Genomic DNA, 27,624 nt, shown 5'->3' with positions numbered 1-27,624 from the left:
TGCAAAGCCATGTGCTGAGCTGTTCCACACAACACACTGCATATTCAGAGGAACCTGGAACGGTCAGTTTTTCCACCACTTGTAATACACAGGCTAAATGAGTTCCAACCAATTCTGCTCCACCAATGTTTTTTCCAAGGTCATTTTCCTGCTCTAAAACACCTGACTACCAGTTTAGGCTCATCAAACTTCCAGTCTGCGAATAAACCTTACATACTAACCCCAAATCCCTGAGCTATGTCACAAGCTAGGAAAAGATTCTTATTGTATTCTACATTTGCATACGTATAATGACACTGACTGCTATCTTTCAACCATGAGACTATTCACTTGCTGTTGTGTGACAGTAAAATGATGGCAAATGTAATGATATCTTCCTTTGCTCTGTAGATGCCTACACAAGCTTCACTCACTGAAGGAGCAGGACAGGACAATACGATGCCATGAGCTCAATATCGGTCTTTAATTATAATATTGTATTTTTCAACCAGCCATATCTAAGAGCTTCTAGACATCAAGGCACACACCAGTAAGCACTCTTCCTCTGTTTGCGTATGTCAGTGTGTCCTCTTTTGCTGTGTTTATCTCAGTTAATGTGTATTCCACTATTTAGTGCAGTTGAGAGCAGTAAGACTGTATCAGTTAATCTGACTGCCTGTTCTGTGTCTCCTGACTTGTGGCTCTTTCTGTTTTTCAAACAACTATCTTAAACCTGTTTCTGGTGGAAACTTATATCACTGTCAGCTCATATAACAACTACAGACAAGGTACAAAGTGACTTTGTAAGGTGTTGGGCCACCACAAGCGACCAGAACAGCTTCACATGAGCTTCACTCAGCTTGGAGGGATTCCAAGAGCTAATCTCTCAGTTGATGTTTTGATGATGAGACAATGGCTACGTTCACATGCACATCAATACTCCAATATTAATCGGATTTTAGCAATATTCTAATTAGTATTGAGGCATGTAAACGCTGCTATCTGATTGCCTGATTCAGATTAAGACAATATTCTGATTCCCACCCCCGAAATATACCAGTTTTAATTGGAAATTTGTTGAATGTAAACACTTTATTCAGAAAATCCACTGAAAGGAGATATATGTGCACGCTCAGCCCGCAAGGAATTGTGGGTACTGTAAGGTTGGGTATTTAGGAAGGCCAACTCAGGCATGCTTACAACAACGATGTATACAGGAATATTCCGATGCATATAAACATCCCATTAGGAATGTCTGCAGCCCGAATATAGACCTTAAACGGAATTTGATGTGCATGTAAACATAGTCTAACACATCAGTCCAATAGTTCTGTTAGGTTGAGATCTTCTGGGGTGTCTGAAGGTCATAGCACGCGATTTATCATTTTCATATTCATCAAACCATTCAGTGAGCTCCGGTTCCCTAGGATGGGGGCGGAATCTTCCTGGAAGAGACCACTACCATCAGAAATGAAACATTTCATCATAGGATAAAGGTGAACAGTCAGAAGTCTTTGGTATTGATTTGCAGTGACTCTTCCCTCGAAGAGGATGAGTGGACCCAAAACCATGCCAGCAAAATAAATAAAAGCCCCTACAGCAGAACAAAGTCAATTTTTGTTTAATTTGTCACTCATCGGTATATCCCTGGATTGCATTCAGCCTTGCGTGTATGTGATGTTCTCTAAAAGTCAAATGAACATGAAAAATGTTGTGGACTCCAGTAATACAGAGAAACCCATCCGGCTACAAGAGGTAGCAAAGACCTTATTGTGAGTTCTCATTTCTTACTAAACAAATGTGATCTCTGGCAATAAGGACAGCTTGAGGCAATGTTCTTTGGAGAATATCAAACATCAAGCTTAAACTAGCATTATACTGTATACCACACAAGGAGAAGTAGTTTTTCTCACTAACACCAATTTTTGATGTTAATCTTTAATCACTGATAACATGAACTGATTATCTTAGAGTGGTACTGATCAAAAAGCAGTGATCGCAGTAACGGCCTGATTGAATAATTTTCCAGTAATTAACGACAACACACACTAATAAACCGTTACTGAAAAGTCTGTCATGTTCAACGCCCTGGAAAAGCAGTGAAAGAAGTTATATTAGTCCATTCATTCTTGGTCTTAGCAGAATATTTGTTGTAGCTTGCCCGGAAAGGTGACAAATCAGGCGACATATGAACGTTTTAACCCATTCCCAAAACACTTTTGTTATGGAGCTAGCGAACGTTAGCTGTTAAACAAGTTTTCCAGCTAACGTATGGATGTGGCTTCATGTACGAGACCTAAGCGAGACTTATGTGACGCTTTTTAATACCTTAAAAGAAACCGGTTTTCAGCTAATCCCAGTGATGAGATTAACATTAATATTAGAAGGCTAGCAATAATAGCAGGTATTAGCGACTACTGACGCTAACACACACAAAAGACTAGCTTTCTTTCCAACGCTCTCCTCATTTTGGTTAGTTAGCCAACTCTTGTAAAAGAATTGATAGCTTTAAATAATGTGAAATGTTAATAATAAGCATTTTCTGTGTATGTTCTTTCCAATTCAGCACCTTCTGAGAATAACTGCTTAGCTTACTATCCTCGGCTACATCCAAAACCGCACACTAACTTTCCCTTGCTAAATAGTACACACGTCAGAGGGTCTGCTAGCATAATATTTAGCATACTCCTTAGTACACTAGTATGTAGCGCTGAAAATAGTGCTAAATATCTAAATACGTATACATTCATGTTATCTCCAGTTTACTTACCTCTAACAGCAGGGTACTGAACAGCGCTGTATAAATGCACCACACAAGGGCCCTGCTACACACACCCCAGCCCATCTTCCACAACGCTAAACCAGCTCACATAGAACAAATTCAACACTTCGACGGTTCAGTATGTATTTGTTGTTGTTTTTTTTTTTCCCGAAAATTACTTCGATGCTAACTATAAAGGCGAAATATCTTCCATGCTGCTTGGTTTACTCCTCGCCAGCTGTGACTACTAAGCCGAATACAATTTCCCGACAGTACGCATGCGCACGAATGTTGAGGGCTGGCCTTTGAGGTAAGTTCCGCTTACACCGGAACTCGCTCTGTTCACTTCAGTGGGCTTTCGAGCTGCACGCGCGTGAGCTAGAAGAATAGAAGAATCTATACGTGGGCGCCTTTTTTTCCGCAATAAATGAAAGAAATGATTACATCTTTGTTCACAGATTGCGTTTCTAAATCAATACTTGGAAACGCGAACCTTGTCTCAGATTATATGCCTGAAATGACATGATGCACGCGAAGACACGTGGACGGTGTATGTAGCTTGTGAACTGTAGCAAATGTAAGTCTGGGGATATTTAGCATTAACATTTTTCCGTTTTGTGATTTATTTAGTGTGCATGGTTGCCCATCTTGTCTTTAATGTGATGTTTTAGGTTTGGATTGAAATATAAAAGGTGCTGCTGAAACCTGCATGGCACGTGCGCAGTGCATGGCTGATCTTCCGAGAGATAAGGTAAGCCTTTATATTAAGTTATTAATAGGTTTTCTTTAATATTTTTTTCCAAACCTATTTTGGCAGTTGGAATTTGTACTTAAATAGGTTGTAAGTTAAGCATCTTTGACTGTTTATATCTGATTGCCCTTTTTTTGTTTCCACTGCAGGAAAAATGTGGAGCCTAAGAGGAAGACACTGTAAAGCACACAGCCTCTGGTCTAAAGGCTGAGAATGTAGAGATCTGTCTGCAGCCTGCTTTGGATTGATCTAAATGAAGACTTCTGTTTAACAGTAAGACCAGCCTTAGTCAGATTACATAAATTTTTGTACAGTTGTGCTTTAATAGCAAAATGTGTCTAAATATAACCTTTTGTTTGTCTTTGTAGGGTTGAATGAACTTCTAGACAAAGGAAGTATTGTGGGAAAAGATGAATTTGATGCTTCTACAATAAAACATAAATTAAGTGACCATACACTTTGCCTCCTGTCGTTTATCTTGTTTGGTGGCACTGTCTTTGAACCTTTGAAGCCCTCCTCATGGCTCCATAGGCCAAGCAACAGTGCAAAATTAAAGGCTTGTTATAACTGGGGCTTCTTGGCATCATATCCCAAGTTGCTCTTTTAAAAGCAAACCACAGTTGTTCCCCCAAATAAACATATGATAGAGAAAGCAGTATTAAAGTAAAAACACAAGGTAATTTTACCAAAAGCATTTTATACATCCCCACACAATTCCATTGTCACAGTATGGCTGAACACAATCACTTAAAACGGCAATCATTTTCACAAAGTGCAAAAGGTATGATGAGAAGTTGGCATAGAGAAGCACACAGATCATTTAACATTGGCCTGACTTCCACAAACAATGGCACATAAATATTGTGGTAGGTGTTTTCAAGTTAGCAGAAATAGACAGAGTACTTTGAAATGTTTGCAATGAATTATGAAGAGCATTGAGGAAAGCAACAAAAATACATGTGACAATCATTAGATAACTGACTACCAGTCCTGTTGGGTTATTTTTCTTGTTGCCATGGTGCATCAAGGATTCCTATTTTTCATTTTTGTTTCATACTCAGTATTGGTAACCAATATCTACAGACCTTGATTATCTAATTATATTTGTGGACTTGGGATTTGAGTTTAAATGGGAACCTCTGCTTCATCAATGTGTCTAGTGGTAGCGGATATCAGGACATCTCAAATCCAGTCCAGGAAGTTCACTGCCCTGAAGTTTTTGATTTTTGATGCTTAAAAGGAACTGGATTATAATAATGGTGGGTTAGAAAACCTTGATCAGGTGTATTTGAAACGGTGAAGTCTTGCATTACAGTGGGCCTCCAGGACTAGAGTTGAAAACCCTTGGTCTATCCTTCAATCACATCTGCAAATAGCCAAAGTGGCTGCAGACTTTCAATCCACCCAAATAGGAGTGATTGGAGATCAACAGCTTAAACAAGTGGAATGAGGTGGGACTTGGAATGGAAACCTGCAGCCATATCGGCCTTTTGCAGGTAAGGTTGAACACCCCTGGTCTACATGTTCAATCACATCATTAAAGCATATTTACAACTACTATCTGAATAAAACAACACATTTTTTGTCAACACAAATTGAGACAACATTAAAAAACAAATTTGAGAATCTTTGTAAATCTTGAAATAACATCATCCATAACAAAACCCATAAACTGAGATGATCAGGCAATGATTTATACATTCAGATGGCTTCTCCATATTGCACAATGGCATACAAGTCCATGGCAAAGACAGTACTGTGTATTTCATTTTCCAGCCAGTTCCAGAAAGTTTTCAGTTAAGAAGTCGAAGTCTACAGAAAGCGCCTTATTTGTATGTACTCGATTAGCCAGCTTGAGTAGTGTCACTTCTGGGGCAGATGGGATATTAGCTGGTGTCCTTGAACACAGTGAAACTGATCTAATTGCATAATCGTATAGACACAGATGACTCGGGCAGCAAAGAGAGTTGTGAAGGTTGGCGTCTGTATGGTATTGGTTATCCTTGAGAAAGCACATTTGCACAAAGCAATTGATAATCATGGCATACACAAAAATCCACAAACATACTCTCACTAGTTTACATTATTGAAAGAATGCTGAAAGTGGCACACACTCAATTAGGACCATTTTAAGATATCCTATCAAAAGCCACTAGCAGGGACATGATTTAAAAGGAGTGACAAGGGAATATCTCAGTTGGCCTTCCACACTGCCTTGCAAAGAAATGAGGTAAAAAGCTTCTGATACACCCGATACCTTCAGTAGGACATTACCTATCACACAAAAGTAGCTTTTAGCTGCAAACACACACACACTCACCAGACACTTGATTAGGAACATCTGCACATCCATGCAATTGGACAATAAACCAATCATGTGGCAGCAGCGCAACACAGAAAACCATCCAGATAAAGGCCAAGAGCTCCAGTTAACTGAAACTGGACAGTTGAAGAGAGGAGTAAAATTGCGTGGTCTTTTTCAACTGTCTAGTTTCAGTTCTTAGCTGACAGGAGTGGAGCCTGATGTGGTCTGGTTGTTGTACCCATTCACCTTAACGTGTGATGTGAGTTTTGAATACTTTTCTGCTCACCCTGGTTGTAAAGAGTGGGTATTTGAGTTGCAGTAGTCTTCCTGTCAGTTCAAACCAGTCTGGCTATTCTTCTCTGATCTCTTTCATCAACAAGGCATTTTTGCCCATAGAATAGCAGCTCCCTGGATGTTTTATACTTTTTGCAACATTTTGTGTATCCTTAGAGACTGTTGTGTGTGAAAATCTGCAGATCTGCAGTTGCTGATATACTCAAACTAGCCTGTCTTGGCATCGACAATGATGCCACTGTCAAAGTCACTGAGATCACATTTTTTTTCCTAAGTCTGATGTTTGATGTGAACATTAACTGAAGCTCTTGATCTGTATTTGCATGATTTTATGCTCTGTGCTGCTGCCACATGATTGGCTGATTTAAATAGTTGCCTCAATGATCAGAGGTTCCTAATAAAGTGGTTGCTGAATGTATAAGAGGTCTCCAACCCAAATGTTTGCTGTAGCCAAAGCTGACTTTAATCCAAGGTTGTGTTTTAATTACCAAAAATGTATCAAACACTGCCAGAACTGCCTCTGCATGTAAAGCATTATTCAACAGAACTTTACTCAGTTCAAGATCTAATACAAATGTATTAGTCTACTATTATGCATTTAGACACCCTCATGTTTCCAACTAACCTTCATCTAAGAACATAATATAACATGTGCCCTTGGTTGACTCCCCAAAGTCTCATAGTACAGTTTTATCAGCCTTCAGAAGTCATCTGCAGTTTGTTCAAGGTCCAAGGGAGCCACATCTTTCAAGGCATCGGTTGTCACAGTAGCTAAGTTCACGCTGGAACGTGTGTCCATGGCTGAGTGCATGATGGGTAACCACACGTCGTCCATATTTGGCATGACAAATATTTTCTGTGATGGGTAACAGAAGAGAAACAATGCTCAACAATCAATGAAAGTAACAGTTGTCAGACATACAGTAAGTTCCATGTTGCTGAATGAACAGCATATAAATCTACAATGGAAGATTTTGCACTACAGAAAAATTGAAATGTTATATGTTTAATACATACAAGAAACAACTCAATTGTATCCAGAGACAATGTAATTCATTGTAGACCAATGACTGTATATGTGGGTGGATGTTGTGTCAGGGATTCAAAAGTAAAGCCAAAATGTCTCTGAAGCCCTCTAGTGGCTGGCAGCAGTGCAGATTTTAACCCTGTCCATTCCTATGTTAGTCAATGGGAAAGGAGCTAAACTTAAGTGACATCTCCACAAATTATTTTTGGGAACAGAGTTCTGTCATTTTTACAAGGTCAGTTGACCTTGATATCTCCCTCAATATTTTCCTTACAGTAAATATATTTCATAGGAGTCTTTTGTTGATAAGTAAAAGGGTGTGATTGATGAGATGAATGTCAGTTTTAGAAATGATAGTTGAGCCTCATGAATGCACACACACTTTCCAACATGCACCTAAAGCTCTTGACATTTCTGTAGCAAAGCCACGTCCTATTCAAACAGACCCTCAGTGGCGAGTTCTTTGCAGTTTTTCCAGTATGCTACTCATTTTGATGTTTAAGCTAGCTTGTTGTACTGATACTATAACTAGCAAACCAACATGAGTTTAAAAAAAAAAAAGGGATGGCATAAACCAGGTCAACTAACAATTTGTTGACTGTATGACCCTAGATAACACATGAAGTAGCTTGGTAAGGTTAACCAGTCACTTTTTAAATGAACTCCACCAACAAAATCATAAGAGCATAAAAGAGCACATTTCTCTATTTAGCTAGATGAAAATCGTGGAGAGCAGTGATTTTTTTCCTCAAAAAATAGGTTGTGTTGAGTGTAAATGTAATTGCTGTTTAGCAGTATATATTCAGCTGGTCCATTACATTAGCTATTTATACTTAGATTACTTTGATTTGCATGATAGAAAATATCAGCTGGCTATCAAATGGTAGCTCAGTCAAAGCTCTAAAATCTTTTTTTTCTGACAATGATAAAATCGATATATTCTTGCGAAAATTATATGACCACAATTTAGCATTTACATATTAATTAATAATGCTGTACTTGCCACTTTGAGTTAGCCAATGTGCCATTTAAAGTTGCACTTCCGGTATGTCACAGCGTGCATATTCCTGACACTTACAAGTACAGCATCCATCACTAACATGGGCAAGCGAGAGGTGAGCCCACTGTCCGACTGGTCCTATCTACTATGCTCTGGCTCCAAGGTCTCTACTGTACAGACTCTGGATCAAATTTTCACGAGATGGCACCTCCCATTTCAACCGAAAAAGGCTTCAAAACCATACAACAGGAGTAAATGGCACTATGTTGTCCACTTACATATACAGTCATTGGTGTAGACACATAATTTTTTGTGATCAGTGGCTAGGGCTTACATAAATGAACAACAGCCTGCTTTATTGCTCGATTACACACTTAAGGCTTATGTGATCTTATGGATCACGCATTAAGCCCAGACATAAAAGGCTGATAAAGCAAGCCAATGTACGTGAATCTGAAATCCTTGTAAATACATAGGTGCTTATTTTTTTCCTTCGTGTTTTTAAGTAGCTTACTAACAAACCTGAATACACTTCTGAGCTTTTTTAATGGAATCCCCAAAAAAGTTATTAATAGAACTATATAAAAAAAATTACTAAATACATACGTTGATTACATGGTAAATTAAAAAAAGCTTTTAATTCATTCCTAAAGTGTCAGTCAATAAAATGCATTTAAATTAACTTTATTTTGCTCATCCTTTTATCTTTTACGTTACTTTTCAACATTTTCACTTTTTCGTATTTTATCAGTTCCAGCACATATTTAGTCTGGAAAGCATGCAACATTTCCTATTTCCATTACCGCTTATATAACAATAAGAGGGGCATGTCCAAACCTCTCCAGGTGTTACACTGGTCCGGGGTGTTTGTATCTGACGGTTAATGCAGACTAGAACAATTGAAAGTGTCACTGTTGACCACATTGTCTTTGTCCAGCAAGTTGTTGCTTGCCCACACCATGCTCTCATCAATGTTAACATCATTTAAAGGCTCAAATATTTTCAGAATCTACTTCAAACTGTTGTTGTGGTTTTAATGTAATGACATGATAAATTTCATAGCTCCAAAGGGAAAGACTTTTCTTTTTTCTTCTGAAATACTTTTTTAAATGAATACTTAAATGGTTCCCTTGTAATACCATGCAATACCCTGCAACACGTTAAGCTCCCCACTAACAGATTTGTGTCTCCTCACAGTGATTTAATGGTGAAATGTAGTTGTCTTTTATGCTTTTGTCCATTACAAATGGCTGTTGCATTCCTACTGTGTGATCTATTTATTTTTTGAAAGAATATTTAATCGGATATTGTCCAGCAGTTCCTCTGATAAGCACAGAAACCTAGAATAGATGCTGTCAGGGGTGCTTCTAGGAAGTCTTTATTAGGAGACCATGGGGGCACAAAGGCATGTCTTTACATCTTTACATGGCGCAAAATGAGTTTATGGCATTATTATAGAGGTCTTTTCAATTTCGTATGCAGACAACTCAATGTATCTTCATACAGATACAGACATTCAGCTTTTGAGTTTTACTGACTCCGACATTTGTGTGTTTATGTTCTCGATAATGAAAAAGCTTTCAGCTACTAAACCGAGTTTCCTAAAATACATCAACCCATCTAAATTATAGTCTCCTTGATGTAATTTAATATCGCTTAAATATGGTGGTACTATTCCTCAACTATAATAATTGAGCACTTCTTGTGCACACTGATTAGCCAATGATGTGTTAGATACTCCCCAGGTAAATAAGACACGTCCTCTTACTATCATATTAGCCTGAGTAACATTCCTTATTTTCCTAAGAAAATAGGAAATGCCTAAACGTGTGCTGGGAACCATGAAAACGATAGAGTTATTTTAAATTTGTTAATACATTAATAACACATTAATGACTTCTGTCATTTTAGGTGGTGTCATAGTGAAAAAGCAGTGCCTTGCACAAGTATTCACCCCTGTTGAACTTTTCCACATTTTTGTAGTGTTAGAGCCTGAAACTAAAATGGATTTAATTGGGATTATATGTCATGAATAAACACAGTACTGAAATGGGGGCTTCTAGCTGACTTTTGGTGGATGGCCTACTCAAGGCATAGTCCCGGTTGTGTCATATTCTTTCAATTTTTTAGCAATGGATCTTCAAAGTTTGGGATATCTTTTATATAACCAAAATGTGGTTGATACTTTTCCATAACTTCATCACAGAATTGTTTTGATAGCTCCTTGGTCTTCATGATACTATGTTTAGATATGTTCTCTAACAACATCTGGGGCCAGGAACAGGGGTATTTATACTGAGATCATGTGACACTTTAACTGCACACAGATGACTCAAATAATTATATGTATTTTGAATGCACCTGGCTGTACCAATACTAATGAAATGGGGGTGAATACTTATTTTTAACTTTATTTATTTACATTTTTTTATATTCCACTTCAATATTATGGGATATTTTGTCACATATAATCCCAATCCATTTCTTTTACAGGTTCTAACACTATAAAATGTGAAGATCAAGGGTGTGAATACTTATGCAATCCAATGTACTTCAATCTATTAGAGGTACAATCCAGGAAGCTCCAGGAAATATAATAGTCACTGAAAGGGACGTTCTAATTTGAGACAAATTACATTTAAAACAATTACAACTAAAGCTTGTACATTCACCTGATAATCTAGTCTATCATATCAATAGAATAAAACATTTTTCAGTCACACCTAAAAAAAAGCGAAATGCATTGAACCTGGCAGTACCTGAAACTCCTGATCCAGTTTCTTCTCAATCCAGTCTGTGACATGGGCGAAAGTGACCTCCCTCTCACCAAGTTTAGGTCGGGCTTTCAGCTCAAGGTGAGGAGGCTTTCTGAAGCCATACCTGTAGGCGAAAGAGCACCTGACAATCTCACTATCCAGTCACCAAATTTACAATTACACACCACCTCCATGCCAAGACTATTTGGAAGATGTGCAAGAAGAAAGCCTTTTCTTCTAACCTCAAAAGTAAGTACAATTATGTCAAGAGTTAGACATTTGTGGAAGTTGGTCAGATGAGACAAAAATAGAGATTTTTGGCAACAAATACTGAAGGTGGGTCTGGATCTGTGAAGGATCTGGCTGCTTTGTTAGGATGCATGGCATCATGGACTGCATGAAGGACCAGTAGAGTTTAAATGAAAATCTGGCTGCCTCTGCCAAGAAGCTACAAATAAGTCATGGTTTGACCTTCTAGCAGGACAATGACCTAAAACATACACCAAAATCCACACACAAAAATGGATCAATGACCACAGACTCAAGCTTTTGACATGGCTATCCCAGTCCCCTGATCTACACCCACTGAAAACCTGTGAGGTGAAGTGAAGAAGAGCACCACAAGAGACGATACATGACCCTGGATGATCTGGAGAGATGGTGTATTGAGGAGTCTCTATACCATCAAGCATTATAAGAGAAGACTCTGTTATGTGCTGTTATGTTGATTGTACAAAGTATTTTTGTGCCAGTGCAGGGGTGCCATTAATTGTGATACATAATTCTGTTAAAAATATTTTTTTAATTAGTGTATTTTTTCTTAGAATATAATTTATTTAATTAAAAGTTTGGTTGATTTCACATTGTCAGTGTGAGATTAAGCAAATCAAGAAGATCAAAATACAAAAAAAATTTTTTTATTTTTTTTTTACTCATCTTTAGCAAGGGTGTCAATAATTCTAGAGCTGATGGTATATAGTCTTGGAAGAGAAGTCCATATTCTGTTTATACTCATTAATGGTTGTATACTGTATTTATAGGTAATTACGACTTGGTGATTCTGCTAATGGCAGTTTATATACAAAGGTGTGCATTAAGAAATGGAAGAAATGAAACAGACACTAAAATCAACTTTTTGTTTCATAATTTATAAAGACACTTATTTCTCTCATGTCAAAATCACCTAAATGTAATCTGTGTAATATAAATATAATTTTTAAAATTATATTTCATTTGAGAAATGAAGACAATTATGAAATTTCTTGCTCGTACTTGCTTATAAACTAACATTTTTGCATTCCTCCACTACTGTTAAAAAAGTTTATTGGGTTACTTTGACTGAGACAAACTAAGGGTTAAATAGCTTGGTCTTTAAGTACCATAGACAAGCTCCAGAGGGCATACAAAGAAAATGTTAAGAGGCAAAAGCTATTTTTCATAAAAAGTCAGCATTCATGAAAAACAAAACAAAACAAAAAAAAAAACCCCACTGCATTAATGTAGATCGTACCATATTCTGTCTGTAGGGGGAGGTGGAATGTTGATGGCCAGCATGCCCTGGCACTCTTGCACTTCCACAGTGAGGAGAAGAGGAGTGTTGGACATCTCCTCGATCTTCTTCTTTATGAACTCTGTCTCAGTGGCCTTCTGAAAATACTTTGACTTTGCGATCTTGTCTACAAAGCGCATGATCTTGCTTGGCCGATGTCCTCCGACGAAACTGCAGAATAATGTGAGAAAGCATATAGGCTGTCAGGTTTATCACTAACTTTTTATGGTTATTGTTTGCAGAAGTTGATAAAGCTGTAGGGCTACTAGTGTCAGTGTTCTGTCTGACCATGCTGATCATGGGGTTTGATGGCAATACAATGCTGAATAAAAGATTCAGTTGTATAAATGATTTCTATTTTGTAAATGTAATGGTGAGTAGAGGGAACTGCAAAGCTCGTAAGCTATGTTCATATTAGCATGAGAAAAAGAGACAGACAATCTACATGTATACATTGGAAGATGCATCAATTCAAACATATTCTGTAGCTGAACAGCTTATGTGTTGAACAGTACATCTCTGGCAGTCCATGACTTTCTGTTTACTAGCATAGAAATTTAACCACAGATCTTCCACTTCACACCAGAATTATTTCCTATTGGCACAAACAACAAATTTCTTTACAGCATTATGTGACAAACTGTTTTTTCAATTATAATATATTATATATTATACTGCAATGATGTCTAATGTTAATTAATGTTAATTAATGTCTTCATATTATTAGTCTGTTTCCAAGAGATAATGGTAATACCTGCTACACAAGAAGCCTCCTAATGTGAATTCTGCTTTTACACTCACCCCTCTGTCCCCGGCATTTCAGGTACTTCTGCCGGATCCTCCTCATCAGATGATCCAGCACTGGACGACTCCTCATCACTGTCAGCCAGGCAGTATGCACGTGGTCTGGGCCTAACACACGCGCACACACAAGTGTATACAGGTTTTTTTTTTTTGTATTCCTCTGGCCATTTCCTTTTCTGGCTCTGGATCCATTTGCTAAGTATGCTTGATTAGTGCACACATTTGGAGCTACCGTACAATAGCTAACAGATAGTATACCCAGGCTACGCAGCAGAAGCATGGATATTAAACATTTAGTTACTACATACTCCAGGGCCACTAGATATTTCACTCTTGACTTTCAAGCATTTCAGAGCAACAAGAGTTATAGTGTTGCACCATCTCTGTCATGGTCATGGCTTATACTATTAATTGGTGCGGTGTAACAATGAAACTGAGACATCAGGAGATGGGCAGAGTGCAGGCTTGACTCACCAATAACAGAACAGATCCATCATGTCCATATGGGGCAGGAAAAAGAAGAGAGAGAAAGGCAAGGAAGATACATGCACAAAAAACATTAGTTAAAAGCAATACTTCATTTATTAACCTTTAAATGGTGCGTAAAACACACAAAAGCAAAATACTACAAAGCAAAAATAGAAAAAGTAAATTTTCATAATATTTAAACCTTTAGACCTTTTTCACCATGTAAAATGTTATAAATAATTAACATGTCAGCTTTATTTCAAAATGCAGAGGAACATTAAATGCATAGTACTGACCTTTTTGAACATTAGTAGTTTTTGTTTCTTTTCCCACATATTCAGTGCTAATTGTATAGTCACATATCAGATATTTGCAATACATGTGATTTTGAGTAATTGCCACACTAAATTTTCTTACATGGCATTCCATGCTCCTTACCCCTCTTTTCCTTGTTCACCAAAGCTCTCTCCCTCCTTCCCAAGCCTGGTCAGATTCATCTTGGTCTCCAGCGTCATCAGGAAAGAACCAGAGTATGAGATCTCCAAGTCAAACCACAGACCTACAGGGGAATGATAAATAATCAAGACTACATCCCTAAATGCTCCCATGCTGCACTTTTTTTTTTTTTGGCTAATTTCCACACACTAGGTAGCTCTCCCGTATCACACACCACCACTTGGGTCAATGAAGGCTTGCATGTGCTTCCTACAAAACATGCTTCCTACAAAGCTCATGTTTTCAACCTGCTGCTCGGCTTGCTTCTCTAGTACATCCTTCTTGTGGCTTCAAGTAGACACTTTGCTATTGAGACATCATATTGCTGCTCCCCGGGGTCCGTTCTAATTGCAGCAACACTTACCTCCCTGTGAGCCTGCAAAAGGTCAGCTCTCAGATGCTCTCAGTGCCTCTGAGCCAATCAGAACTGATTCTGTGGGCTGTTCATGGATAGCGAGAGATAAGTTCACCAGCCCAGCAGGAGCATGGCTACAGCCTCTCACATTCTCCCTAAAGGTGAGAAGTGCACACTGCAGGAAAAGGTCTCTGTCTAATCCATATGTCATATGTCATAAAGAACACTGCTAAGGGCTACTTTTCAAATTTGGCAGAATAATTTCAGTTATCCCAAGCTACATGAGTCAAATAGCTATATAGATTTAGACTGCATTACAAAATGTTCTTATAATGTGTCATTCTCAAGTGTCTATAAAAGAATTCCATGCATACTAAAATAAACTAAGTTCTGGTAACTAAATAACTCATAAGTGCTTGTTCTACAGATATTTAATCCTTTTATACCATGACACCATCGAATTGTCAAATCTGACTGGTCAAAAGGTGTTGATAATTTGTCTATAACAACATGCCTCTGAAAGGCAAATCACAGTCAGACATGAATGCAATGTTCAATTTTATTATTTTAATAGTAACAACTAACTCAAAAGGACTTGTTGGCAAACCCTAACATAAGTGTTGTTCTGTAACATAAAGCTTTGAGGTAAAGCTGTTGCTTTAAGCTTTCTGCTGCAGGAAAGGACTGCTTGTTGCAGTTTGTCAGTAACATGACAAGCTGCATTTTTTTATCTTATTAAAAGAGAGCTCAAGAACAAAGGGATGGCTGGTGAGGAAACAACTGTTGAAAATAACTTGTTTCATGGATGTTCCATAAATGTAACCATAAATGGGTAAGAAGTACAGTGTACTGTTCATTAATTAAAAAAAAATTAGTTGCTGTGGTAAAAGAGGAATAAAACACTTCGGGATTTGCCGTTATGGAAAAATAATCAACTCCACCAACCCCTAGTTGCTTCCTATTGAAACATGCCCTGGCATGTGTCTGGTTGGGGCTGTTGATTAAGTGTTAATTACTGTTGTTAACATATATGGTCAAGTCTCAGTCTAGTCTCATACACAAATAGGCAAATTTAGGCTACATAATGGAGGGGTTCAAGATAAAATGGTACATGAACCTATTATTTCTCAATTACAGCAACATTCAAAAAGTTAAATATTGAATATTTTTTCAGATGCAAAAGCCCAGCCCAGCATGGACAACTGAAATGTCACTATCCTCTTATTAGACAGCCAAGCACCAAAGGTGCGTAGGCACCCTATAGTGATTGTATGTTTTCTTCTTTTTCTTCTTCTTCTATGGTAGTCTATGGTAACCCATAAAATGCTTTGTACAGTTTTTATGAAATTTGGCACAGTGATAGAGGACAGTCTCAGCTATCTTCACAGCAATTTTGGTGTATACCACTAAGCCTTCTAACGCCACCAACAGGGCAAAGCTGGACATATATTTTTACAATAATAACTCCACAAAGGAATGTAGTAGAAGCGTGATTCCACTTTTGTCTGATGGACTTTCTGTCATGTTGGATTTTCAACTATTTTGAATTTTTTCAAAATCAGTTTTTTCTTTTCTTCTCCTATTAATTTTTGTCTGATCACCACCAAATTTGGCATGCATCAGCGCAAAATAAAGTTGTTTATCTGATTTTTAATATCCTGATATTTTAATTTATTTCACTAATTAGTATACTCTGCAAATGAATTTGATGGCTAATTTGCCAAACAGGAAGTAAGGGCATATCTCACAACGAAATTTTATATATTGATGTTAAACCTGTCACATACATATAGCAACATGAGCTGAAGTTTAGAAACAAGATTTGACATCACTTGCAAATTGGGAGGACTACCAAAAACAAGAAGTTGGTGAGGTGATATCTAATTATAAAGGTGGTAACGGCTTGACGTTTTGCCTTCAAATCTCTTTTAGAGCAAGCACTGATGATCCCAGTGCCTTCAGGTCTACCTCCGTCACTATGGGGTGGGGACAGAAAGTGCTCGGCCCCTTTAATTGCTGCTTGTAGCTATATTTTTAAGTATGTTGTCTTCCTGGTTAAAACGAGCTTTTTTTAAAATTTATTTATTTATTTTTTAAATTTTGCTCATATACTTTAGTTTCTATAACTTTCTTGATATCAGCATTATTGAATAAAAATTATGCAGCTTGTTCTGGCATTGTGGCAAATAAATACTTGTTGATTAGGTCCTCATGTACCAAATACTTGTACATGATTGGTTGAAAAAATGTTTGCATGTTGCAGTTTGTCAGGAATATGAAATGCTACACATACGAACCATACAAACCATTCAATCCATATAAATATATCTACAGTGGAATCAAGCTCAAGTCAAAGGCTCACCTTGATGGTCCACTGATGGCTTGGAGGCCTTAAGAATCTTGGGAATAGCCATGCCCATATCCAGCTCAGTCAGTGTCAGCTCGTTCATGAAGTACGGCAGCTTTAATTTTAAAATACCAGTTTTAGCATCAAAACACCTAAATGCCTAAAGGAACTCAGGAAAAACAAGAGCTGAAACACATACCCGGATTTTACTCAGCTTCATTTGGATCTTTTTGGAGACCATATCAGCCCAGTACTTCTCCCTGAGGAAGTCCCAGAAGATGCGGCCCAGTAGGGCGTTGACCCAGGCCTCAGACTCAGCCTCTGTGCCAGGACCTGCTGGGAACTGGAAGCAAGCCCAGACAGAGATCGTCTGCATGAGCTCATGAACAGTGCTTGCAGAACAAACTAGACTAGTCGACACATTAAAATATCACATCACAAACTGAATAAATAATGCTGAAAGCTTGGACAGTTTTCAGCTTTGGGTCTGGAGCCATCCTTACAACAGCGGTGTCACTGTAACGGAATGTTAAAGATTCCTTAAATGACATATATTGTGATGAGTTGGTTTGGGCCAAGGCCTTCAACAGGACCAAGGAGCACCAGATAAGGCTTCAGATAAATGTTTGGTTGTTAACTGTCATAAAAAGATATGTACATACAGTGGATATAAAAAGTATACACACCGCTAAAACTGCAGGTTTTTGTGACCAAGATAAAGCATGTCAGATCTTTTTCCACCTTTAAGATGATATAGCAACCAACAAAATTCAAGTGAAAAACAAACAGGAAACGTTTTAGGGAAAAAGAAGAAAAAGAAAAAACTTGCATAAGTGTACACACTCTTTTATAATGGGGCATGTGACTGTGCTCAGAATTAACCAGTCACATTCAAACTCATGTTCAGAAGTTATTATTATTATACACCTGTCATCAATGAAGTGATTCTGTTTAACCCCAAATAAAGATTAGTTGTTTCTTAGTATTTTCTTGACATTTTCTTGGTTACATCCAACCACTGAAGCCATGGTCCACAAAGAGTTTGCAAAGCATGTACAGGATCAAAGGAAAAAGAGTACGAAATAATTTTTTTTTCATTTTTACATTAAAAAAAAAACAATAATTTTAATGGGGTGTGTAGACATTTTATATCAACTGTATATTATAAAGAATATATGCAGTTGTATGATTGGTATGGAAGCTTGGTCTGTGTTTATGGACTGTCTTAAGACTGAACACAAAAATGTTTAAAAAAAAAAAAAAAAAAGTGAACTGTTGGTGGGATTCCAAGAGGTGATCAGTACCTTCGTTACGCTCCTCGGACTGCTATCAGTACTGTGAAGAGGGCTGGGATTTGGGCTTCCTGAAGTGTGGCTGATATATTTAGCCATGTAGACATTGTAGTCCAGTACTTTTTGTTTGACATCTTTCTGCCGTGGTTTAGACTGTATCACGTCATCTAGACTGCCCTGACTACTGCTGCAACTGTGAGACAAAGCGCCTGCTTGGCTGCTCCCGCTGCTGTAGGAGGGGAGGCAAGCTGTGGAGAAAACAACCAAACTTATGTATATAAACCAGATAAGCATAATGGAAAATAGAATGTACTCCATTAACTCCATAGCAATAATCAACAATTTTAGAATCAGCAAATTTAGAAAAACTACATTGTTTTAGTTTTTCTTTGATTTTAGCATGATCAGGGCCATTTCCTCCTATAAGTGGTATGAGCAGTTGCTTAGGGCCCCCGGACCACCAAAGGGCCCCATGATTTTTAAAACAGATAATGAAAAAACATATTTTACTATCACTTGGCAAAAGTTTATGGATCAGGCAGTCGCAGGGGGCCCCTTGTCGTGTGACAAACAATAGAAATTAATAGAAAATAATTATTAACTAGTGAATAAGTGGCAATCAGGCAAAAATGAAACCCAAAAAGAAAAAAGGAGACGAGTCGAAAACACTGGTAAGGAATTAATATTAATAAATTTGATTTACTTGATTTGTCTGCTTTCTTGGTTCTGCTTGTTGATGTAATTGAAATGGAAAAAGCTAGCTAGCAAGTAACAAGAGTTAGATAGTAATATCCTGCAGTATCTTGTTCATTTGTATTTATTTTAAGTTGTTGCTTAGGGCCCCCAAATGTTCAGAGGCAGCCCTGAGCATGATTGTGAACATTCACTCAGGCTCCAGTCTTACATGCAAGCAGCCCAGAGGGTTTCCTGATCTCAGCCTTGAGCCTGGAGGATAGCAGCATCCTCCTGAACCATTCTTCCTTCTCTCTTCCTGTCCTCCCGAACAGGTACAGCACAGGGTCTGTGGAGCGCTTGGTTTCCTCACTACTCACTACCCCCTCAGTCCTTTCACCTGGAGCAAGGACTTTCTCCTCCTCGGCTTCAGTCTGATCCCCCTTTGACATGAAGTCATCCTGTTTGGCCAGCTCAATGCAAATGGGATATTTTTTGTTCCACACACGTTTTCTGGCCAGGCTGTGGGGCACCAAGTAGATCTGTGGGACCAACTGCAAGTTAGTTTTTCTCACTATCATATTTGGTACAATGTAGCATATTTTATGAGCAGAATAGGCAGTTGGTATTATATGATGCTCTTGTTACATCATTTGCAACTAAAATTGCTCCCTCGAAGCAACAAATGAATGTTCTCAATATAGCGTCTTTTAAAAAGAAGGTCAGTAAAAAGGTTTACAAAAATCACAAATGCTACTTGTGATCAGTGCAAAATTAATGCTAACTGGGAACAACAACCTTCTTAGCCACATTATCTGCACAGGTGTCACTGGTATCCCACCTTGCTGTTGGTCAGGTCATAGATCTTCTGGCTGATGTATGTGATGTCAGGTTTGGGCTCATTGAAGGTGGCACGGCGGGGAATATTGCGGTTGGGTTTGGAGAGACGCAGCACAGAGCCTTCAAGACGCACATATACTGAATGTGTAAGCGTGGCGTGGTACGTCTCTGGGTCATAGCTGTAAATCTCATTCATCCAACCCTTGACATAGCAAATATCACAAAAAAATACCATGTACAGAGTTAGGTTAACGTCAGGGTCATTGCTTAGCTTATGTTTAGACTGTTGAAATCAGATCAGATGTCCGCGTTTAGATGAAGCTATTTTGTCATGGACATGCTTACTGAATGAATATAAAATACTGCATAAATCTCTATTTACTTATTTCCCTGTTATTATTCTATTTAGACTCCATGAAAGAAATCAGATTAGATGGTAATATGTGAAAATGTCAGATCTGACTTTAGAGCATGCTAAAATATAAAATAGGCAACTCCTTAGGTATATGGGGATAATAGGCATATGTCTTTTTCCTTGTTAAGCCTTCATTTACTAGAATTGCTGTTGTATTAGCTACCACTTGATAAAATGATAAAACATATTGCACTGACAAGGAATATGACTGAACATATTTCTTTGTTGTCATGGTATTCTATAGTAGAGTTAATGTCAACCTTCCCTGGTCATTTTTAAAGATGGTATGGTGGATTAACCTTTTTAATACAGTCCCAGCCTAGTGCCATTAAATTTAAAGTCAGCTCCACTCTGAAACACAAATATGTTTAAATTGAGACATTTGTGATGTGCTTAGCAATTCTGGTGCTATTTTTTTATTTTTTTTGGAGCAAGTGACTGAAAGGAGGATGGTGCAGAAACTCCTCAGCATCATGGAAACACTGCTCACCCACTCCACAACACAGTACTCCAACACCATATGCCACAGGAGACCTTTTCTCCCCCCCTGGTAACCAGACTGTACAACTCCTCCCCTTTCTGCAGGTAGAGGTTCTCTAAAACCCATGTACAATTATAAGAATATTTTCATTTCTATTTTACTTTTAGCATAGACTGTACCTTACAAAAGTCTTAGGCACATACAAAGAAATGCTTTAAAGCAAAGATTCCTTCAAAAATAATGAAATTAAACGTTTCTACATTCAAAAATACAAGACTATAAAGTGCAGTAAACAGTATTAAAATTAAAAAGTCAGTATTTGGTGTGACAACCCTTTGCTTTTTGGAGAAAAAAAATCATTATTCTCAGGTACAATTTGTGCAGTTTTATAAGAAAATTAGCTGATAGGTTTTACTATGCATCTTAGAGAATCTGCAACAGTTCTTCTGCAGTCTTTGACTCTTTTTTTGCTGGCAATACCCAGCAGCCTTCATAATGTGTTTTGTCCAAAAAGTGGTCTGTTACGTAATATGTTGCTTTCTTTACTGACAAACAAACATTTTTCTAGCATTTTAGGCACTTGACTTTACAGTGTGCCTAACAATGCCATTATCCATGATAAAATTACTGTAACACACATGCCCTCTTGTGGCTTAGTAAAAACATCTGAATTTGCTGTACTGGTGCCTCTCATTCTGAATGACAACTTACATTATTATTTTCTGCTCACAGGTAATACATTTTTTTTACAAAATCGAGTAGAATAAGACGTCACATTGTGCATGACAGATAAAAGGCAGCACAACAGCTATAAAAGTTTTTGGGTAAGGTCATATTGTGTGCTATTAACAACCTGATGGTAAAACCAGACACAATATAGTACCAGGACCTACCTTATAGATGATTGGCTCTTTGATGTCTAGAGGGACCCCATTCCAGCGTTCTCTCTTACATCGTCTGAAGTGAGGACCCCAAGAAGAACCACGGGGAGCTGACAGCCACACCACAAGTATTGCTAGCATGAAACCTGCAGCTACTCCAAGCAAAACACCACCTATGTACGTAGGCAACGGCAAAACAAAGTAGCCGTACACAACAGAAATGAGCAGGATAAGTCCATTATGTGGTATGCTCGGAGGCACATCTTCCTCATCCTCCTCCTCCTCCTCACCCCCCTCAGTTGGTTCTTCGCTGCATGCTGTGCTACCCTGCTGGAGGTGGGCTGAGGTGCCAAGGTCACCATCGGCGTCTGTGTCTGTGCAGAGCTCAAAATCTTCACTGTAGAGCTCGCAGAACTCTTCATCCTCCTGCTTGGCCAGGGCTGACATAAAGCACCTGTCCAGGCCTAGTGAGGGTGACTTAGGTATAACCTGAACATTGGTGGCTACCCCTGGTGGACTGTCACCCTCCATGTCATCTTCCTCTTTGATGCAATAGTCAGTTCTGCTTTCCAGGTGGCCATTGAGGGCTGTAAGACTACAGAGCTCTGAGGCACTAGATGAGAGGCTTTTGGGATGTTGGGCCCCCCATGCTGTCCCAGTCATTGAACCTCCACTAGCAGTACTTCCTCCTTCCTCACCAATAATCTTGCTAAGCAGCTGTAGGGGTTCGCACATTACCTCGGATAGACGGCGCTTAGTATCTTCAATGCGTGCTTCAACTTCCTGTACCTTGAAGAAGGAACGACCATCGGGCGAAGCTATGGGAGAGGATGGTGCTGTTTTGGAGTCACCACTGGCAGTGGTGGTGACACGAGGTTGTGTAAAAGGTTTGAAGAGGTGCAGGTTACGGCGGGAATCAGAGAGCCGGTGTGATGGGATTTCCTGTTCAGGACGGGCTGTGTCAGTAGACAAAGATTTAACTAGAGTCTTCATCAGATGTCGGTGTCGCATAGGCTGAGGGGCAGTTGCTGAAGGAACACCTTCACGAGGCTCAACCTCAGTGGACAGAGACCTCACAAGGCTGAGGAATGGCTTTGAGTGCACAGCTGAGGACTTGACTGGAGACGATGTGGAAGAGGCAGAGTAAGTGGCAGGTGGAGGGAGTTGGGTCCAGTGCTCTGAGGGCCAGGAGGAGCTAGCAGGGCTATAAACAGAGGAAGAGCCAAGGCTGGTGAATAATGGCTGGATAGCTAAGGCTGAGCTTTGGGTATGGGTGACCGCTGAGGATGATGCCATAACAGAAGACACAGGGGGCACCCCTGAACCTGGTCCTGGTCCTGTGCCTTCAAACAGCAACTCCTCACTGGCCTCCAAAGCTGTGACTATGCTCTGATCATCACTCTCCAGACCAGATGTGGACACAGCCAACTGGTAGAGCTCTTCATCCTCCTCTTCCTCCTCCTTGCCCTGGGTTGAGAAATGGATGGTGATTGTGTCACGGGAAAGCGAGCGCTGCACATGTAGTTTTGGACCTGAGGACGGCCGGAGGAATGAGGATGACGAGGAAGGCAGGTGGCTGGGTGTGTCCACATTGCTGCCTCCCTGACTGGTCATGGCAGCACTCCAGAAGGCTCAGAGCCTGTGGGCAAAAGGAAAATAGCCATATGAAAACAAATTTTAAGTCCTGGCAGATATCACAAATACCACCAGCTGTAGCAATCTTATAATCAACGTACTCTTAATACATAGTAACACATATGGGGTTTTCAAAGCCAATTTTTCTAATAAACAGAACCCATCATTTACACAACCTAATGAACAAAAAGCTGGACAAGGCACTGAGGCCAAGACTCCAAATGGAAAACCCTGAGGCTCTTATTCATTACAGTTAATCAAAGTGGATGGCTGTGAAATCTACTGTTATCTCAACACTAGACACAGTGTACCTGTAAATTGAATAAAGAGAAACCAAGGAGGACTAGTTACACACAACAATGCATTTAATAGTATTAGAGTGCCACAACAATTGATCATGGACAATTCAACAAATCAGTTGTAGTCTGCCCTCCTCCTTGAAGTGATGCCCTCCTCCCTCAAAAGGCTACACCTTACACAGTAAGAAATCTGAGGTCACAGTCCTGGACATCTAAGAACAACCCAAAACTACAACAGTCATGAAACATTACTTATGTTGAAATGAACATGAGTAAAAAAAAGAGCTAATACAGTTTATGATCATGATTTGTGATATTTTTCATTAAATTCACTGGAGTTTTTCTTTGAGGACTCAGCTTCATAGCTAAAAGAAAAGCATAGAACTCTTTGACAAAGAGGATAAACGAAACAGGAGCGATTTTGTTGTATATGTGTGAAATAGAAAGTGAAAAAGAGGAAGAGAGTGATACTTTTTGCATTTTTGAAGTTTGGGCCAAATAGTAAATCAGCACATCGTGGAAAACTACAATTTTCTTTATTATTTTTTTTTTTTAAATAAAGGAATCCCCAGTCCAAGCCATATCTTCACAAAAAGTTAATTTTGAATTCCTAATGGTTGTGAGGTCACTGCCACAAATGTTTAAATAAGGTTTACATTTACACATGACTTTTTACACACACCTTTTGATTTTATTACACCACTCAGTCTTATTGGATAAGAGTCTATCAGCGTGGCACATCTTAACTTGGCAATGTTTTCCCACTCTTTCTTGCAAAAACATCCAAGATCCGTCAAATTGTGAGGGCATCTCCTGTGCACAGCCCGCTTCAAGTCACCCCACAGATGTTTAGCTGGGTTTAGGTCTGGGCTCTGGTTAGGCCATTCAAAACATTGATCTTCTTTGGTTAAGCCATTCTTTTGTTGATTTGGATGTATCTGTTTGGATGTATCTTTGGATCACTGTTGTACTGAAAGGTGAAATTCCTTTTCATCTTCACTGTACTAACAGGCACTTGAATGTTTTACACTAAAATCGGCTTGTATTTGTAGCTATACATGATTCCCTCCACCTTCACAAAACCCACAGTTCCATCTGTAGAAAAGCAGCCCTAAAGCATGATGCTGCCACCACCATGCTTCATCATGGGTATGGTGTCGTTTTTTTGCGCCAAACATACCTTTCAGAATTATGGAATTATTATACCTTTTGGAATTGGTCTCATCAGACCATAACACACATGGTTTGGGTTGATTTAGTTGGGATTAGATGTTTTGTGTGAGAAATGGCTTTCATCTAGCTACCCTATGTCATCTAGACCAGGCATGTGAAGAATACAAGAGATTGCCTTCACATGCAGAGAAGGATCAGTACTTGTCAGATATTCCTGCAGCTCCTTTAATATTGCCGTAGGTCTCTTGGCAGCCTCCCTGGTAATTTTTTGTCTTGTAATTTTGTAAATTTTGGAAGGACGTCCTGATCTTGGTAATGTCACTGTGGTGCTCCATTTTCTCCACTTGTTGATGATGGCCTTCACGGTGTTCCATGGTACATCAAATGTTTTGGAAATTCTTTTATACCCCTCTTCTGATCAAATCTTTTCGACAGTGAGCCCCTGTATATGCTTTATCAGCTCTTTGCAGACCATAGCTTCGGCAGTCAGATGAAACCAAGAAGATGTCAAGAAAATCCTACAGAAACAGCTGATCTTTATTTGGGGTTGATCAGAATAATTTCATTGATGACAGCTGTATGATAATTACTTTTGAACATGAGATTGAATGTGATTGGTTCATTCTGAACACAGCTACATCCCCAATTATAAAAGGGTGTGCACATTTATGCAACCAGGTTATTGTAACTTTTTTATTTTTCCTATTTCCCTAAAATATTTCTGATTGTTTTTCACATAATTTTTATACATTGTAATTTCATATTGAGGGTGGGAAAAGTTCATCTTGGTTTAATTTTTGATTCATCTTGGTTAAATTTTTTTAATCAAAAAACGTGCCATTTTAACAGGGGTGTGCAGACTTTTTATATCCACTGTAAAGAATAACTGATTTGGGAACCCGAGTGGCACAACAGAAAAGTGTTTGCCTAAGTGTCCGAGATTAAAATTAGATGTGCTCTCAGAGTGGGAGGGATGGCATTACACCATCCCTTCAACCAGAGTGACACTAGTCAATCGTGGGTGTCTGTGAGCACATTTGATGCTGCCATTTGATGTAGCTAGAGCAGCAGTTTGGGGTGGCTTCGTGAGTTTCAGAGGAAGCACGTGCTAGCCCTCATCCTCCCCAGGGGGTAGCTATTGTGGGTAGCTATAAAGCTAACTAGTCAGTGGGTAACTGGCAAATGACAGAAAATGGGAAAAGAGAAAAAAAATGAAAAAATTATTCAAATCAGAAAACTGGGAAAATCGGACATAAAATACACGTAAAATACGTATAGTTAATTCCTATTATCATTTACATTAGAACAGCTATAAACAGTCATTCAAACCTCAATGGCCTCTTTTTTCTCTCTTGAAGTTAGTAAGACTAAAAAAATGCAGCTTGACAGGATACTAAGAAACCAGAAAACACCGGAAGATTCTCCTAGAGTGGAAAACTTTAAATGAACTGAATAAAAAGATTAAAGATTGAATTAAAGATTAATTGAATTGTATCGGTGCTGAACCAAATTATATTAGATCAGTAGTGAACTATAGTGTGTTGAACTGTTACTTTAAATGTTTAACTGTAAAGTTTTTGTAACTCATCATACACTGTATGCTACATATCATGATGTGTAATATATCATCTGAAAGAGGGAGATTCACACCCCTACCTACAGTAACTAACTCTACAGTAGCTTGGTCTGCCCAGTCACAGAACTCTATAGTAGCAGAATATCATATGCATTATACACACTACTGTAACGTACACACTATCATACACACATATATACATACATACATATGCCGTACACTGCACAATATAGACAAAATATCCATATAACCCTGAGTAATACAAAAGACAACATACAAAAGATGAGTGAGGTATCAGTTGGTAGTGTGCAGTGAACCGTTACATGGCACTAGCAATAAGGTGAAGAATGAAATGTGTGGTCGAACTGAGTGGGGATGTAGAGGGTGTGAGTGGGACTGTCCATGAAGTTTCTAGGAATACATGCAAAGCACATGCTTATACACTGAATAGTTACTTTCTTTCAGCAGCCTGGTGGCCTGAGAGAAACAGCTGTCTCAAAGCCAGCTGGTTCTGGACCCGATGCAGTGGTACTGTCTGCCAGATGGCAGCAGTGAGAAAAGGCTGTGGTTTGGATTGGTCACATACGATGCTCTGCCTCAAACAGCATTTTCAAGAAGGAGGAAAGCCCACCTCAATTATATATTGAGCTGTCCGTACTAGCCTCAGCACAACTTTGTGCTTGAGGGCTCTGCAGTTGCCATAACAGGAGATTATGCAGCCAGTCAGAATGCTTTTGACGGTACGTTTGTCAAATGTAGAATCTGAGGATGCAAAGGTGCATACCAAATGCAGAAGAGGTGCTGTTGTGCCTTCTTCACTACACATTCAGGGTAAACAGTCCATGTAAAATCCTCAGTGATATGTACACCAAGGAAATCTCAGTGGTAGTCCCATTGACCTCTTCTTTCACCAAATAAAGTCTCTGTTTCGATTTCAACTTTCAGCTTCGATTTCCTAATATTTACATCTACATGTGTTAAATAATATGGCACCTTTGGACCATAGACCACCCAATCTTTTGGTGAGCAAAAGTATAAGAACAGATAGTCCTAAAATAAATTAAAGTAAATAACACTTAATATTTGGTTGCATATCCATATCCATTGTTTGTTTTTGGGGGTTTCTCCCTTCAGGAGGTGAAATACGTGCTCAATTGGGTAAAGGTCTGGTGATTGACTTGGCCAGTCTAAAACTTTCCACTTCTTTCCCCTGATGAAGTCCTTTGTTATGTTGGCAGCATGTTTTGGTTCACTGTCTTGCCTCCATGATGAAGTTCCTCCTTTTTCTGTAAATTGGCAGACAGAATGTCCTGTAGACTTCTGAAATCATTCTGCTGCTATCATCATGAGTTACATCTTCAGTAAAGATTAGTGAGCCCTTTCCAGAAGCAGCCATGCAAGCCCAAGCCAAGACACTACCTCCACCATGCTTCAGCGATGAGCTCTTATGTTTTGGATCATAAACAGTT

General features: G+C 38.8%; 2 protein-coding genes, 1 long non-coding RNA gene and 1 other non-coding gene across 6 annotated transcripts in view; 2 read left to right on the top strand and 2 right to left on the bottom strand.

The window, feature by feature from the left end:
* LOC113528209 (serine/threonine-protein kinase/endoribonuclease IRE1) overlaps positions 1-2,989 on the bottom strand; it is a 28,304-nt gene extending 25,315 nt beyond the window's left edge. The window contains exon 1 of the mRNA XM_026916617.3: positions 2,750-2,989. Coding sequence (XP_026772418.3) covers positions 2,750-2,824 — 75 coding nt within the window. The 5' untranslated portion in view covers positions 2,825-2,989. The remainder of the gene's footprint in view (positions 1-2,749) is intronic.
* A 97-nt stretch (positions 2,990-3,086) lies between these two features.
* On the top strand, positions 3,087-3,946 carry LOC113528255 (uncharacterized). Its single transcript, XR_003402916.3, has 4 exons — positions 3,087-3,317; positions 3,412-3,491; positions 3,641-3,764; positions 3,860-3,946. It is a non-coding gene; the product is annotated as an uncharacterized LOC113528255 (long non-coding RNA).
* A 31-nt stretch (positions 3,947-3,977) lies between these two features.
* Positions 3,978-4,113, top strand: LOC113528654 (small nucleolar RNA SNORA50). Its single transcript, XR_003402969.1, has one exon. It is a non-coding gene; the product is annotated as a small nucleolar RNA SNORA50 (small nucleolar RNA).
* A 55-nt stretch (positions 4,114-4,168) lies between these two features.
* tex2 (testis expressed 2) overlaps positions 4,169-27,624 on the bottom strand; it is a 34,567-nt gene continuing 11,111 nt past the window's right edge. For all 3 annotated transcript variants that reach the window (XM_053239078.1, XM_034310300.2, XM_034310301.2), the window contains 11 exons: positions 21,485-23,111; positions 19,697-19,897; positions 19,088-19,397; positions 18,196-18,431; positions 17,091-17,234; positions 16,907-17,006; positions 14,133-14,253; positions 13,224-13,328; positions 12,384-12,593; positions 10,877-10,997; positions 4,169-6,946 (listed from right to left, as the gene is read on the bottom strand). In XM_053239078.1, coding sequence (XP_053095053.1) covers positions 6,791-6,946; positions 10,877-10,997; positions 12,384-12,593; positions 13,224-13,328; positions 14,133-14,253; positions 16,907-17,006; positions 17,091-17,234; positions 18,196-18,431; positions 19,088-19,397; positions 19,697-19,897; positions 21,485-23,086 — 3,306 coding nt within the window. In that variant the 5' untranslated portion in view covers positions 23,087-23,111 and the 3' untranslated portion in view covers positions 4,169-6,790. The remainder of the gene's footprint in view (positions 6,947-10,876; positions 10,998-12,383; positions 12,594-13,223; positions 13,329-14,132; positions 14,254-16,906; positions 17,007-17,090; positions 17,235-18,195; positions 18,432-19,087; positions 19,398-19,696; positions 19,898-21,484; positions 23,112-27,624) is intronic.

Source organism: Pangasianodon hypophthalmus, chromosome 13 (assembly GCF_027358585.1).
Source record: "Pangasianodon hypophthalmus isolate fPanHyp1 chromosome 13, fPanHyp1.pri, whole genome shotgun sequence".
Classification (NCBI taxonomy): Eukaryota; Metazoa; Chordata; class Actinopteri; order Siluriformes; family Pangasiidae; genus Pangasianodon; species Pangasianodon hypophthalmus.
This window is presented reverse-complemented; position numbering and strand designations above follow the sequence as displayed.